Below are 13,668 nucleotides of genomic sequence, written 5' to 3' on the forward strand. Positions count from 1 at the left end.
CGTGCTCTCCTAAGGGGATAAGGATGGGGGGTGGGGGCTGGCTGAGGAGACCTTTGGTCTACTTAACAACTCTCAGTCACTGAAATGATCTGGCCTGGGTTTTGGCTGTATATCTTCACCATATGGCTTTTCCGCATCTGATATTTACCAGCTTGGTTTTCTCTGTAAACTTAGGCGAAAACGAGTTTGCATTCCACCTGGCTGGTGGAAGAGAGAAGTCAATCTGGGTTTTCTAGTCTGGCTTTGAGTCTTCGTGTGTGGGTAAGCAAGAGTTGACTTTGGAATCTCTTCTAGGTTTTCAAAAATGAGATTTACCTTTCTAAAATTAAGCAAGCCAACATTCAACAGAGTTTGTATTCCCCAGACAACTGGGAGAGAGGCCCAAAAAGTGTGTTGAGCCTGGGTAGATCCCGCTGGAGCAATAAGAGTGGAAAGCTCTCAGATAATGAAGACTCAAGCCCTAGCCAGCAGCCCATGGGAGTCCACTGGGCCCGTTCGAGTCCTTTGGAGCCCAGGTCCTCTCTGTCAGTATTTTTCTTCCTGGCAGTCTTTTCAATAAGAATCCTAAACTTGGAAGGAATCTCCGTAGATCACCCACCCAAACTCCGGGCTTCCCGGAGTTTTTGAATAAGATAGTGTTCACCGGAGCAAGGAGTCGTCTCCTATGTAAAATTTTCTCTCTCTCTTTTTTAGATTTATTTATTTATTTGAGAGAGAGAGGGAGAGAGTGTGCCTGCAGGGGTGGGGAAGGGCAGAGGGAGAGAGAGAATGCCAAGCAGACTCCCGGCTGAGCACGGAGCCCAACTCGGGGCTTGATCTCACGACCCTGAGATCACGACCTGAGCCAAAATCAAGAGTCAGACACTCAACCGACTGAGCCACCCAGGCGCCCCCATACGAAGATATATCTTAATCTGATTCAGGACTTCAGCATTCTTGGCAGTTGTTCAGAGTCCAGTCTTTTCTCTTTTGATACCGTTTAAACCCATGCGTGTCTGACTTCAGAACACATGAGTTGTACTCAGGAAAGAGGAAACAGGGTGGGAAGAACAGGGGCTCAGAAGTGGCCCTGAATCCTGGGGGGTCCTGGGCAAGTCGGCTCTTCCTTTGCAAGCCGGGAGCGTGTGCCCGCTCTTCTTGCTTTGCAGGTGGGGTGACAGCCAAGCGTGAAAGTGTTCCGTGCACTCACGTCCCCTACCTCCTCTTTTGTGCATGTCCCGTTGGTCCCTTTCTTTTATTTATTTTTTTTAGTGAGATCCATTTTCAAACGTTGCTAGTGAACATCTGAATGCCCAGTACTGTTCTCGGCATGTTGGAATGAAGGATAAGGAAATGAGAACAAGATTTGGCCTCTGTGAGTCTGGATGCCAGTTCCATGAAGGCCAGTGAACAGACAGCCAAGGGATGAGATGGGGCCAAATGTTTGGCATGGTTTAGAGGACAGGAATTCTCATGGGAATGCCCCACCTTGAACCAACAAGAATTTGCTGCAGCTGAGATCAGTGGCCCTCTTTAGATCTACAAACAGAAAGTGAAGGGAGAACAGACTCCAGTGGTGGATGGCGGGGGCCTGCTTCCTTGGAGCCCCAGGCACTGCTGTTCCCTGCATCCTTGGGAAAGGCTGAGTAAGATGGCTTCTGCTTTGCCCTCATAGGCCTGGAGTACACACCCCCTTCTCTTTGGAGAGGAGTGTTTAATCCAAATAATGTATCTAGTCAAGTAGGGCTTCCCAGAGGACAGGACCCGAGGCTGCTTCTGGTGTGCAAGCTTGTGAGTGCATCCCCCTTTGTAAGGTGCGGGCTTCCCACCTCTCCCTATCTCTGTCACTTCCGGCCACCAACCTTCTAGGAAGCCTCTACCCCACTCCTTGGAGAGTGTTCTCTTTGTCAACTCAAGGGAAGGTTGGCCTCAGATGTTCCCTGGCGGGATTTAGAGGCCTGGGCTCTAGGCTATGTGTTTTTGCTCGGGCTCCAGCTGCAGGCCAGATCTTTTATATAACAAGTCTGGGCTTCTTGCCACGGCAAGACAGAGGTCAGCGATGCGCCTCCGTGGGTCTGGCAAGGCCAAGCTGTGCAGCTTTCCTCTTTTCCCGGGATGGGCTCCAGCCCTCGAGGAACTCTTAGCAACCTGTCAATATTGTGGCTGGAGTCAAGAGGTAGGAGAATTCTGATCAACGTAGGCATCCAAACCAAAATATGCGCTCTGCCCATCTTTCAGTCCTGGTCTTCTGGGAATTTTCTGCTTCTAGATTTTGGGCTCCAGTCAAATTCCTGTTCAAGCCCCCCCGGGCCTGACACAAACTACCTCCTTCAACACTGGCATTACACCAGGAAGACCTGAGGCTCTGCTGACCTCTCTCTAAGTGATTGGTGTTCCTTCTCTCCAGAGCACGGGCATATCCCCAGAACGGGCTATATACAAGGGGCATGGACAAGGGTAGAGGGAAGGTGGGGAGGCAGGATTTACCAAAGTCCTTGAAAGCTTTTATGTTGTTAAAAAAATAGATTGAGGCCAGCACCTTTCCCTCATTTCTCTGAGCCCTACCCCTGCTTCCTGCCCCTTCTCTTCCAGACACACCAGTGTAGCACTTCTACTGTGTCTGGCAGGCAGGCCCTCACTTCTGCCCTCCTGTTTGCCTTCCCACCCCCCACCCCAGAGCCAGCAGCTCGAGTGTGGTGTTTGGAGCCCGTGTCAGCCCCGGCGTTCCTGGGGACATGCCTTGTAGTGAGGGCAGCACCATAGTTGGGCTGAACCTCCTAGAGGAAACAAGAACCCTGCCCGTTCCAAGCAAGTTTCTGACCTGGGCCGCAGACACAGAGCACCTGCCATTTAGATAGCCAAGCGTGCTGCATTCTCGAGTCTTCCTTGCAAGATGGCTACCAAGTTATTTGGGGCAGGGGAGGAAGAGAGGTGGCTGAGTCTTATGTGGGGAATTCGGTGTCCTGTGAAATTCTGCATGTTCTGAGCCAGGAGGAGCGATGGGAGAGAGCTGCCCAGGTCTCCCACTGAGAAGCTCGGTGAGCCCAAGGAAGAGATTGGGTGCAGCGGGAGTGGGGCACAGAGCGGCCAGCCGGGGAGGACTAGCAAGGCTCCTGGATGGAGTCTCCATCATCGGGAGGAGGTTCTTTGTGTCTTGGAGGACTTTGTCAGGATTCTGCAAGCCAATCTGAATACGTTTTCCCCTCTCTGGACCGCCCTGTCCCCAGGTCAGCTGGTAAACCCGCGCTGGCCACCAAGTGCTCTGGGCTGGCCCTGCTAGTGGCGGGCCAGGGCGGGGTACCGTCTCCATCTCCCGTCTTGCTGTGCAAAGCCCTCGTGTCTCTGTGCACTCTTCTGTAGGGAGGAAGTGGTCTCACCACAGCTGGAATGACTGTTTGAGCACAGTTCCCCTGCTGGTCTCATCCTGCAGACAGACAGGACCCTGGGTTCCCACTCTGCCCGGCCCCCTGTGCTGCTCATCCCAGCCCTGCTTCCTCCACACTCTCCAGGGGAGGTGCGGAAGCCTCTAGCATGGACTTTCTTCTTTAGGCTTGATTTATCCGATGGAGGAAAAAATAGCTGAAGTCCTTGACAAATCTCCAAGAGTGTCTCGTAGACCAGAGGCAGAGGCGGCCTTCCTTGTTGAGGAAGATTTCCCTTTGTGACTTTTCCCTACTGTGTGTTCTTTCCTTTCGTTACTCTTTTTCCCAAGCCAGTGCCTCGGCGTTTAGTGATGACACATGATCAAGTCTGCCCATCACAGGCTTGCTTTCTGGGTGTGGGGGCCTGGGCATGGCGCCTGTTTTCCAAACTGGCAAGCAGGACCAGTTGGTCAGCATATGGTTTGACAGCAGCACAGAATATTTGAAAATGGGTCCATGATGGAAAATCTGAGGGTTACGTAGTCACTGGAGGGCCAGGGATGGTGGCCTTGGCCACCTCCAGCCGGAGTTCCTGGCGCAGGCCAGCGGACCACCCTTGGAGAGCCTTTTCCTGCCTGTGTTTCGCCAGAGTCCCCCAGGGGCTGATTCCCTGCCGAATGTCATGTTCCACACGTAGTTACTGAGCATCTATACCAGGCCAGGCACCACACTGTTCTTGGTCCCCGCATAGGTATATGGGGCTGTGTTCCCAGGGCCTAACTGGTTCCACCAAGGTCCCTGGAGACAGCAGGGCTGGGACCCTTGCCTGGGAGTCCAGGTAGAAACTGAGTTGGGTTGGGGTCAGAGAAACGGGTTCCAGTTTGGAGGGTTTTTGGCTCCATACCACCCCTGCCTTCTTGTTCTTTCGGGCTCTTCTTTGGAAAGCTGTCCTCCACCCCCACACCGAGTTGTCCTTCCACACGTGGCCCTGGGAGCTCAGAAGCCCAGGCAAGGCTTCCTGGGTTTGACCCACATCCAGTTTTGCATAATTCGAGCATCATCTGCACAGGTGGCTGATGTCACTCATGGCTAGTACATGGTCCTGCTTCTCTCTCAGCTGCTCCCCTTGGGCCAAGGTGTTAAAATAAATCTGTTCCAGTGCATGAATCCCCTTGATGAATACAATGTTTTGATCTGCTGACCAAAGCTCGAGCTCCACTCCGCTTCCAAAGGATCATATAGAGCGACTCCTTCCATTGCCGTCCTGCCGCATGGCTTGACCCTTGTTGTGCCATAAAGGGGCACTCTTTGAAGGGGAGCCTTCCTTAGCTGTGACCTTTCTGTGCCCCAGGGAGACCTTGGCTCAGACCTCTGTGGTGAGACCCAGAGGCTAAGCAGCCCGTCTACCCAGATGCCCTGGAACTAGGGAACAGGGCACGGTCCCCACTCTTGACATGCCCCATTGAGTCGGAGGGGCCAAAGCCCACACCCGTGCATGAGCCTGCCTTACAGATGCTCAAAGCCAGCATGGACACGGCTTCACACACAGGATGACCTACTGTGTTAGGTTCCTGGGGCTGTTGTGACAAATGACCTCAAACTTCATGGCTTAAAACAACAAAACCTTATTCTCTCACAGGTCTGGAGGCCAGAAGTCAAATTCTGTTTCACTGGGCCAAGATCAAGGTGTTGGCAGAGCTGCACGCTCTCTGGAGACTCGCTGAGAGATCCATTCCTTGCATCTTCCAGCTTCTGTGGCTGCCAGCGTTCCTTGACTTGTGGCCACATCACTCCAGTGTCTGCCTTTGTGGTCACATCCCCTTATCTTTTTCCGTGTGTGTCTGATTGCCCTCTGTCTCTCTTATAAGGACACTTGTAATGGCCCAATTTGTCTGGACAACCCAGGATAATCTTCCCATCTCAAGATGCATAACTTAATCACATCTGCAAAAACTTTACCATATAAGGTAACACTTATAGGTTCCAGGGATCGGGACCTGGTATCTTTGTAGGGCCATTTTTCAGGCTCTCACACCTACTGACCTCCTCATCTACTGCTTTGCCTCTTGCTCACTCTGCTCCAGCCACACTGGCCTCCTTATCATTCTCAAACAAACCAGGCTCGCTCCTGCCTCGGGGCCTTTGCGCTTGCTCTTCCCTCTGTCTGGATCACTGTTACCTCAGATACCCACATGGCTCACTCCCAGCGCTTGCTCTTCCCTCTGTCTGGATCACTGTTACCTCAGATACCCACATGGCTCACTCCCACATCCCCTTCACGTTTTCATTCAGATGTTACTCTTTCATTGAGGATGTCCCTGACATTTAAAATCATGTTCCCCTGCCCAGCATTCCTATCTCCTTTTGTTGCTGTGTTTTTCTCTTAGTACTTATCACTGTTTCAACTATGTCCCCAACTAGAACATAAACTCAAGGGGAACAAGGATTTTTGTTGTTTTGTGCATTGCTGTGTTGCCAGCCCCGGAATGGTACCTGACACGCAGTGCACATTCAGTAACTCTACGCTGAGCGTGTGGATGATGGATACTCGGAGCCCATCTGTACAGAGGAGACGTGGGGCCAAGGAGCAGGCAGCAACCTACCTCTAACAGAGGTAGACAAGTTAGAAGGGCTCCCCGCGGGCAAGGCTAGGAAGAGTTGGTAGGGCAGGCCCTCTGAGACGGAGAGGCCAGGCTTGGGGTCCAGGGTAAGGGGAGAAAGGAGGCAGAGCTAGGTTTGCCTGGATGCGATGAGGGCCCGGTACAGAGGGCCCGTGGGATGGAAGGTAGGATGGCGACATCTGTGACCAGGGGCTGGCCGAGTGTTGAGGCAGAACAATGGCCTTAGTAGCATGGTTTATACTGAGGCAGCAGCGGTGGCTGGAAGATGTGGCTGAGCAGAGAGGTGAGGCAAGATGGGCCGAGAGACATGATCCCAGTTTGGCGTGAATTTTCTTTGTTGTTGTTGTTTTTAAATTTTTTATTGTTATGTTAATCACCATACATTACATCATTAGTTTTGGATGTAGTGTTCCATGATTCATTGTTTGTGCATAACACCCAGTGCTCCACGCAGAACGTGCCCTCTTTAATACCCATCACCAGGCTAACCCATCCCCCCACCCTCCTCCCCTCTAGAACCCTCAGTTTGTTTTTCAGAGTCCACCGTCTCTCATGGTTCATCTCCCCCTCCGACTTACTCCCCTTCATTCTTCCCCTCCTGCTATGTTCTTCTTCTTTTTTTTTCTTAACATATATTGCATTATTTGTTTCAGAAGTACAGATCTGTGATTCAACAGTCTTGCACAATTCACAGCACTCACCAGAGCACATACCCTCCCCAATGTCTATCACCCAGCCACCCCATCCCTCCCACCCCCCGCCACTCCAGCAACCCTCAGTTTGTTTCCTGAGATTAAGAATTCCTCATATCAGTGAGGTCATATGATACACGTCTTTCTCTGATTGACTTATTTCACTCAGCACAACACCCTCCAGTTCTATCCACATCGTTGCAAATGGCAAGATCTCATTCCTTTTGATGGCTGCATAATATTCCATTGTGTATATATACCACATCTTCTTTATCCATTCATCTGTCGATGGACATCTTGGCTCTTTCCACAGTTTGGCTATTGTGGACATTGCTGCTATAAACATTGGGGTGCACGTACCCCTTCGGATCCCTACATTTGTATCTTTGGGGTAAACACCCAGTAGTGCAGTTGCTGGATCGTACGGTAGCTCTATTTTCAACTGTTTGAGGAACCTCCATACTGTTTTCCAGAGTGGTTGCACCAGCTTGCGTTCCCACCAACAGTGCAGGAGGGTTCCCCTTTCTCTTGGCGTGAATTTTCACATCCTTTCTAGCCTCCGCTGCCAGCCCACGTTTCTCCTTCCACCCTCTCACACATCTCAGAAGGAAGGAGGCAGTTGAAGAGTCTGCAAGAGATGTTAACAGAGCAGCCGACAGCCTGGATGGGGCTGTTGTGAGTGCGGTACCTTCCTGGTGGAAGGGAAATGGGCATCACCAGCTTAGCCTTCACCATCCCTCCCCTGTGGCCTCAGCCACCTTCCAGGGACAGCAGGCTTGCATGAAGCTCCGCTTGGGTGAGCAGAGCTAATGATCTGGAGGGTTGGCTTTGGGGCCCTGGGACTGGAGGCGCGTTTGCGTGTGCGCTGGGCTGAGGGGGCTCTGGGAGAGGGGGCCCTCCTCCTCACTTCGCAGTATGTGCCGCAGCTGTCGTCAGGCTCTGGCTGCCGGCACCCCAGTGTGGGGAGACGCAGGCATCTGGAGGTCGACCAGCCAGCCGCTTGGTTGCTGTACCCTGTCACAGGCAGCTTTACCTTGAGGGCTTGGGCTGCGGCCTGGAGGATGCGCTGCCTGCCCTCTTCCTGAAGGACAGGGGTACGGAGACTGGAGCCCTGGCCCGTCTTCCTTGAGGTGCTGTCAGGGAAGGAGGGCGGGGCAGCCGTCTCACCCTGGCTGTGTCGCACGGCCCGGGAAAGGTCCTTGGTCAGCAGCTGGGAGAAGGAAGAGCCAGGGAGACTCGGCCCCCTGTGGCCCCTCCATACGGCGGTCACACAGGGCAATCTGTCCCCCCCACCCCACTCTTCTTCACAGCTGTTGGGTGGTGAGTGGTTGGGGTTCTTCTTCCCCCCCCTCCCCCTCCCCCTTTTCTGTTTGCAACAGCCTCTCGGGGGAGGTCAGCAGATCTGTTGGAGGAGATGGTTCCCAGGCCCTCATGGTCTGGCAGCTCATGTAGAGAAGTCAGAGCTGGTTCCCCTGGAGCATTCCTCCTTGGGCCCCTCCCTTGGAATGGAAGGAGGGGGTGTTGGTGGTGGGAAGTGATCTAGTCCTCCTCTGCCTCATGCTTAAGCCAACAGCTTCCTCCCTCAGGTTGGGGCCCAGGAAGCGGGTCTGCAGCTCCCCCTGCCTCAAAATTGGGCCCTTGGCCTTCTCTGCAGCTGGGGAGTGGGGGGGAGGCGGGGGCATATGGCCGACGAGAGGTCTGTTTTCACAAAGGGCAGCACAGGGCCCTGGAGAAGGAGCTGGGATAAAGCCAGGAAGGGTCAGGGCCAGGGCTGAGTTCAGAATTCTGGCTTCCTCCTTCCTGAGAATGCCCCCTCCCATGTCTGTTCAGGAGGACTCCAAGTCTGTGTGCAAGGAAAAATCATGAAACCAGCTCGAGGCACTGTGCTACACGGAAGCCTCCTGCTTTGGTCGAAGATGGAGGACGGGGGACCTCTACTGACATTTTTCCTGTTTTACCAAATAATAATGATTGCTTAATGGAGTCCTGTCTAGTAACTTGTTTTTCACGATGCTCGCAGGAACATGAACTTGTGCCGGACCCATAAAGGGTCCACGAATCGAGGATGCCAGGGGTCCCCCGAGCCCGTGTTCTTCTGGAGCTGGTTGGGAGAGGGAGGGGCAGGACTTGTCCCATGGGGGGCACCTGAAATAGCTGGGGCCAGAATCCCTGTGTAAAAGTCACAAGAGAGTAAAGGGAAGGTTGCCCTTGTTGGCTCATCGGGGAAGGCTTCCTGGAGGACGTGCATCGGGAGAGTGGCGGTGCAGGCGGAGAGCCTCAAAGAATAAAAGAGGCAGGCAGTGTTCAGGAGGTTGATGACCTAGACGACAGACACCTTCAAAGAGCCACCACCTCTGTCCACGAAGTGGCTGCTTCCCCGGGGCCTGCCGAGAAGCTGCTCTGTCTCACGGGGTTTCTCCCCCTGCAGACGCCCCTGTCCTGGCAAGAGCTGGAAGGTGAGCGGGCCAGCTCCTGTACACACAAGCGCTCGGCGTCCTGGGGCAGCACAGACCACCGAAAAGAGGTATGTGCTCCCTTTGACTCCCTGGCCACGGCAGCTGCCTCCTGTCCACACCCAGGGCCGTGGATGTGTCTGCTCCAAAGTGGCCTCACATCTTCGGCCTCACTTGCCTTTTCCGGATGAGATGGCTCCTTCAAAGCTGCTGTCAGTGTCCTGGTGGCCCGGCTTAGGAGTCCAGCCCCTTCCGCCGGCAGGGCCTTTGCCAGCGACTGCTGGCGCCCTCCAGCAGCCCAGTGCAGGGTGGGAGTCACCACTGTTCTCGCTTGGAGCTTGTATCCAGATGAGCCGTTCCGAGTGAGTTTCTGGGAACTGGAAGCCCCCAACCTTACCACCTACTTAACTGTGCATCCAGCCTTTTTTTTTGTTTTATTTAATTTTTTTTTTAGATTTTATTTATTTGACAGAGAGAGAGAGAGAGAGCACAAGCAGGGGGAGTGGCAGGCAGAGGGAGAAGCAGGCTCCCCGCTGAGCAGGGAGCCCGACACAGGACTCGATCCCAGGACCCCGGGATCATGACCTGAGCCGAAGGCACATGCTTAACCGACTGAGCCACCCAGGCGTCCCATCCAGCTTTATTTTTAGAAGAGAAAAATAGTTGTGTGTTCCCCAACACTTTTCACTGGCCCTCGCCCTCTCTCAGGAGGACTCCAGTCACTGAGGTTGAATAGAGAGAAGCACAGACAGGGATTCTGGGCTCCTAACCCAGCTCCGCCTGCCACTCCAGCTGGCAGCCCCTGAGGGTCGGTCGACTCGCTGGGAGTCACCTCGAGCCTCTCTTGGTTTCAAGAACAGAGAAAATGTGAAGGGAATGCTCTACAAGTTGAAAGCTAGTGGGAAATATGGAGTATTTTAAGTTTGGAATGATCAGAGTAAGGAAGTTATTTACACTAAGCGTGGAGTCATGGTGTGAATGGTGCCCGACAGCAGATCTAAAACCACTTTCTTCTTGGCAGTGGTCATAACTTGTATGGCTATGGGCGGCAGATCTCTGAATCCCGATATGGGCCCATATTTAAATAGATCTGCATCTCCTGAGCCTTCGCCTGCTGAGGGCGGACAGGTGGAGAATTACAAATGTGACAGAGACAATAGTCAAAACCGTTGATAATAATGCATAATTGTTACAAGATATGGAAGTCAGGACAAAATCTGATACTCCTTCTTGGCGTCTGCTCCTTGTTCGGTGCAGTCTACTCTAAAATGAGGGGAAACCCTTCCATCTTTCCTGGTCCTGGGGCCTTTGAAATAGCTGTGAATGTACTTTGAAGAGTGAATTCAAAAACATCATTTCCCTTTTCTATTAATAGAGTAGTATTCCACGCCTTTGGAATCCGTGAAAGACAAAAATGGTTTCGGCATTGCGTATTTTGAAATTTTTGGAAACTGATCTATCTGATTCATATTTCCAGCTGATCCGTAGAATACATGATAATTCAGAAACACCAAATACCTAGTTAATAAGGTCTCCAGCTGGCCCAATGAGCGTGTCATCAGTTCTGAACTCACCGAGGTCTCCTGGGAGGTTTTCCATCTTCCTTTTACGCATTATCATGGGCCTCGGGCGGGAGCCACGCGGGGAGGAGGGACCTGTGCCCTTTAGCTTTGCTCCACCTGCCTCTCCCCCCTCCCATCTCTGGGCTACCAGATTTCCAAGTTGAAGCAACAGCTGCAGAGGACAAAGCTAAGTCGCAGTGGGAAAGAGAAGGAGCGGGGCTCCCCCCTGCAAGGGGACCATGCAGTGCGGGGAGCACTGAGGGTATGTATGTGTCCGCCCCCTCCCCTTGCTGTCGCCCATGGCGGCCCGTGTGGGCAGGTCCTCGCAGGTCTTACAGCCTCTGACTGAGCCTGCCGCGCTGCCCACCCCATGGCCATGTGGCTGCCTAGGTGGTTTGGGCACAAACTGGGGGTTGCTGAGCGAGGCCAGAAGGGCTTCTTGCCCTCGCCAATGGCTCTCCCCACAAACCCCACACCCCCCTACAATTGACGCAGTGGTGAGCCTGCAAGCGCTGAAAGCACGCTCTAGACTCTCAAAGTGCTAACCTCTGGAGAAAAGCCCACTGAGCTTTCCTATTGCATTTGGTCCCCATGCCCAGATCCTCCTTTACTCTGTTGGTTCTGCTGTGTAGACATGACATTACCCCCTGGTCAGAACTAGTATCTCTACAGGGCTCGGGCGGTGGGGGGAGGGGGGGTTCCGTGACCGCTCCATCTGCCTCCTCCTCAGGCGTCCCCTCCCAGCTTCCCCTCAGGGTCACCTGTCCTGCGACTCAGCCCCTGCCTGCACCGGAGCCTGGAAGGGCTCAACCAAGAGCTGGAGGAGGTGTTTGTGAAGGAACAGGGTGAAGAGGAACTGCTGCGGGTGAGCGGGGCGTGCCCTCGATGCGCGACGAGCCAGCGGCTTGCTGAGTGTGGGTGCGGGCCGGGGGTCTCTGGCTCTCTGGGGTCTCCGGGCTGTGGCCATGTCAGCAGCGCAGTGCAAATGCCGGCCTGCACAAGGAACACAAATCGGGTTCATTAGATTCAAATGGACTTGGCCACCAGGACAGCAGAGCTGGGCGGTGGAGCCAGGACAGGCTTGTGGTGCTGGGTGGGAAGAGAGGGAGCGGGGCTCCGTGGAGGGGAGACTCCCCAGCCAGGAGGAAGGGGCTCGGCGCCGCTCTTCAGCCAAAGCACCGGCTCCCTGCTTCCTCATCCCCGTCACCATCACTGTCCCCCTCCCGTGCCTCAGTCGCCTGTGTAACCACCTCTCCCCCCATGTCCACCTGGTGACCCACATTCATCCTTCACGCCCAGTTGCCCTTGCGCAGCCTCCCACCTCCCCCCCCCCCCCCCCACCCCACTCCCAGGCAGAATTATTTGCTACCTTTTCTGCCGTCTCAGGCACATTTTTATACTGACACAGTACAATTGGAGAATGCCAGTTGGGCAGTATTAATATAATTCTAATGGGCACACTCCTCAGTTTATGAGTTACTTGCCAGTTGATTTTTAATTGCCGTATATGTAGGATTTGATACCCACCCAGGCACCTGCTCACAATTCAGTGAGCTGTGGGTACAAGTACCATTGATGGCTAAGAAGCAGGGAGGGGGTATTTCATACGTGATAATGATGTGCATGCCTGTCCTGCAGTGGCTTGCGTGGTTAGTGTCCTGGTGGTTCGCCCCCTATCGTGCTTCCCAAATGTTCTTCATCTTTGTGTTCCCGGAGAAGGTCCCTGCCCTCGAGGCTTACTGCCTGCTGGTGGCATCACCATGATGAAACCATACAAATAAACATGTGATTCTAGATGGGGTCGCAAGGGCTAGGGGAGAAATAGGAGGGGCTTTCCCTTAAATCAGTGACTTGAGAAAGCCATGTCCTGGTGTCGCTGTGTGTCAGGGATAGAGGCCAGAACAACAGCGAGGGGAGGAGCTTAAGGGTCACTGCTGCTCTGCTGGCCAGAAGAGTGGGGCCTGAGAGTCCTTCCCCACCCTCTTCCCTGGCAGATCCTTGATATACCTGATGGGCACCGCGCCCCCGCTCCCCCCCAGAGTGGCAGCTGTGACCACCCCTTCCTCCTCCTGGAGCCCGGCAACCTTGCTGGCTCTCCCTCCGTGCCCCTGGCATCCCCCCAGCCTTCTGGCCCGGCCAGCCACGAGGAACACCGGGGTGCTGTCGAGGAGCTGGCATCCATCCCCAGTGACAAAGGTAAGCTGAGGGGGGGCCGGGACAGCAGCCTGAGGTACAGGGGGGGCCTCCACGCCCTTTCCCCCTCTAATCAGTTTCAAGTCTGGGAGCCCTCCTTACTAACCAACTAGAATATCATGGGTCGTCTTTATTCTGTATGCGATACTAGCAGTAGTAATGGTCCGCACAGATCCTGATTTATAATTTATATAAAGTCTCTGCACCTATACTTCTGTTCTCGCTGGGAAGCACACAAGCAGTGCCTCTCATCCTTCTATTTTGGCTAATGAGTAGAAAGCCTGTGGGTCTGTCCGGCTGTTCCACTGCACGCATTACCAGCAACAGGTCTCAAGGTGTTTGGGAAAGGTAGACAATAAGCGAATGTGGTCTCTTGCCCCAGGGTCATGCTGTTTGACCCGGATTGAAAGCCAGGCTTTCCAACTCCAAATCTCTACTTTGTCCTGTGCCCTGGTTCCTTTACGGGAGGATGAGACCCAAGCCCTTCCTCCCCACGATACCGATCCTCCTGTCCTAAAGCACTGTGGCCTGCCTCCCCCAGTTGGATTCTCACAGCACCCTGTGAGGTAGGCTGGTCAAGGGCATAATCTCACACTACACAGAGGTAAACGGAGCATAGAGTAATAAGGAATAAATGTGAGATAAATACAGATAAAGTCAATATTTGCAGCCTAGGCAAAGTACATTCACTGTGTGGAAAGAGAGAGGGATTTTATCCCACAAGTGGGGTTGAGTAAAGACTGCTTCTCTGAGCTGGTACAAGAGCTCTTCCTGGAAGAAGGGATAGCTTTGCAGGGCTGTGCAGA

General features: G+C 53.6%; 1 protein-coding gene and 1 long non-coding RNA gene across 4 annotated transcripts in view; both read left to right on the forward strand.

Moving 5' to 3' along the window:
* On the forward strand, positions 1-9,076 carry LOC141370979 (uncharacterized). Its single transcript, XR_012375536.1, has 3 exons — positions 1-261; positions 4,981-5,308; positions 7,211-9,076. It is a non-coding gene; the product is annotated as an uncharacterized lncRNA (long non-coding RNA).
* The window catches only part of FAM117A (family with sequence similarity 117 member A), a 43,428-nt gene that overhangs the window by 24,820 nt on the left and 4,940 nt on the right, over positions 1-13,668 (forward strand). For all 3 annotated transcript variants that reach the window (XM_025859167.2, XM_025859168.2, XM_073883766.1), the window contains exons 3-6: positions 9,083-9,178; positions 10,821-10,931; positions 11,400-11,534; positions 12,664-12,865. In XM_025859167.2, coding sequence (XP_025714952.1) covers positions 9,083-9,178; positions 10,821-10,931; positions 11,400-11,534; positions 12,664-12,865 — 544 coding nt within the window. The remainder of the gene's footprint in view (positions 1-9,082; positions 9,179-10,820; positions 10,932-11,399; positions 11,535-12,663; positions 12,866-13,668) is intronic.

Source organism: Callorhinus ursinus, unplaced genomic scaffold, assembly GCF_003265705.2.
Source record: "Callorhinus ursinus isolate GAN/ISIS: 27379988/994484 unplaced genomic scaffold, GSC_fseal_2.0 scaffold52, whole genome shotgun sequence".
In the NCBI taxonomy this organism is placed as follows: Eukaryota; Metazoa; Chordata; class Mammalia; order Carnivora; family Otariidae; genus Callorhinus; species Callorhinus ursinus.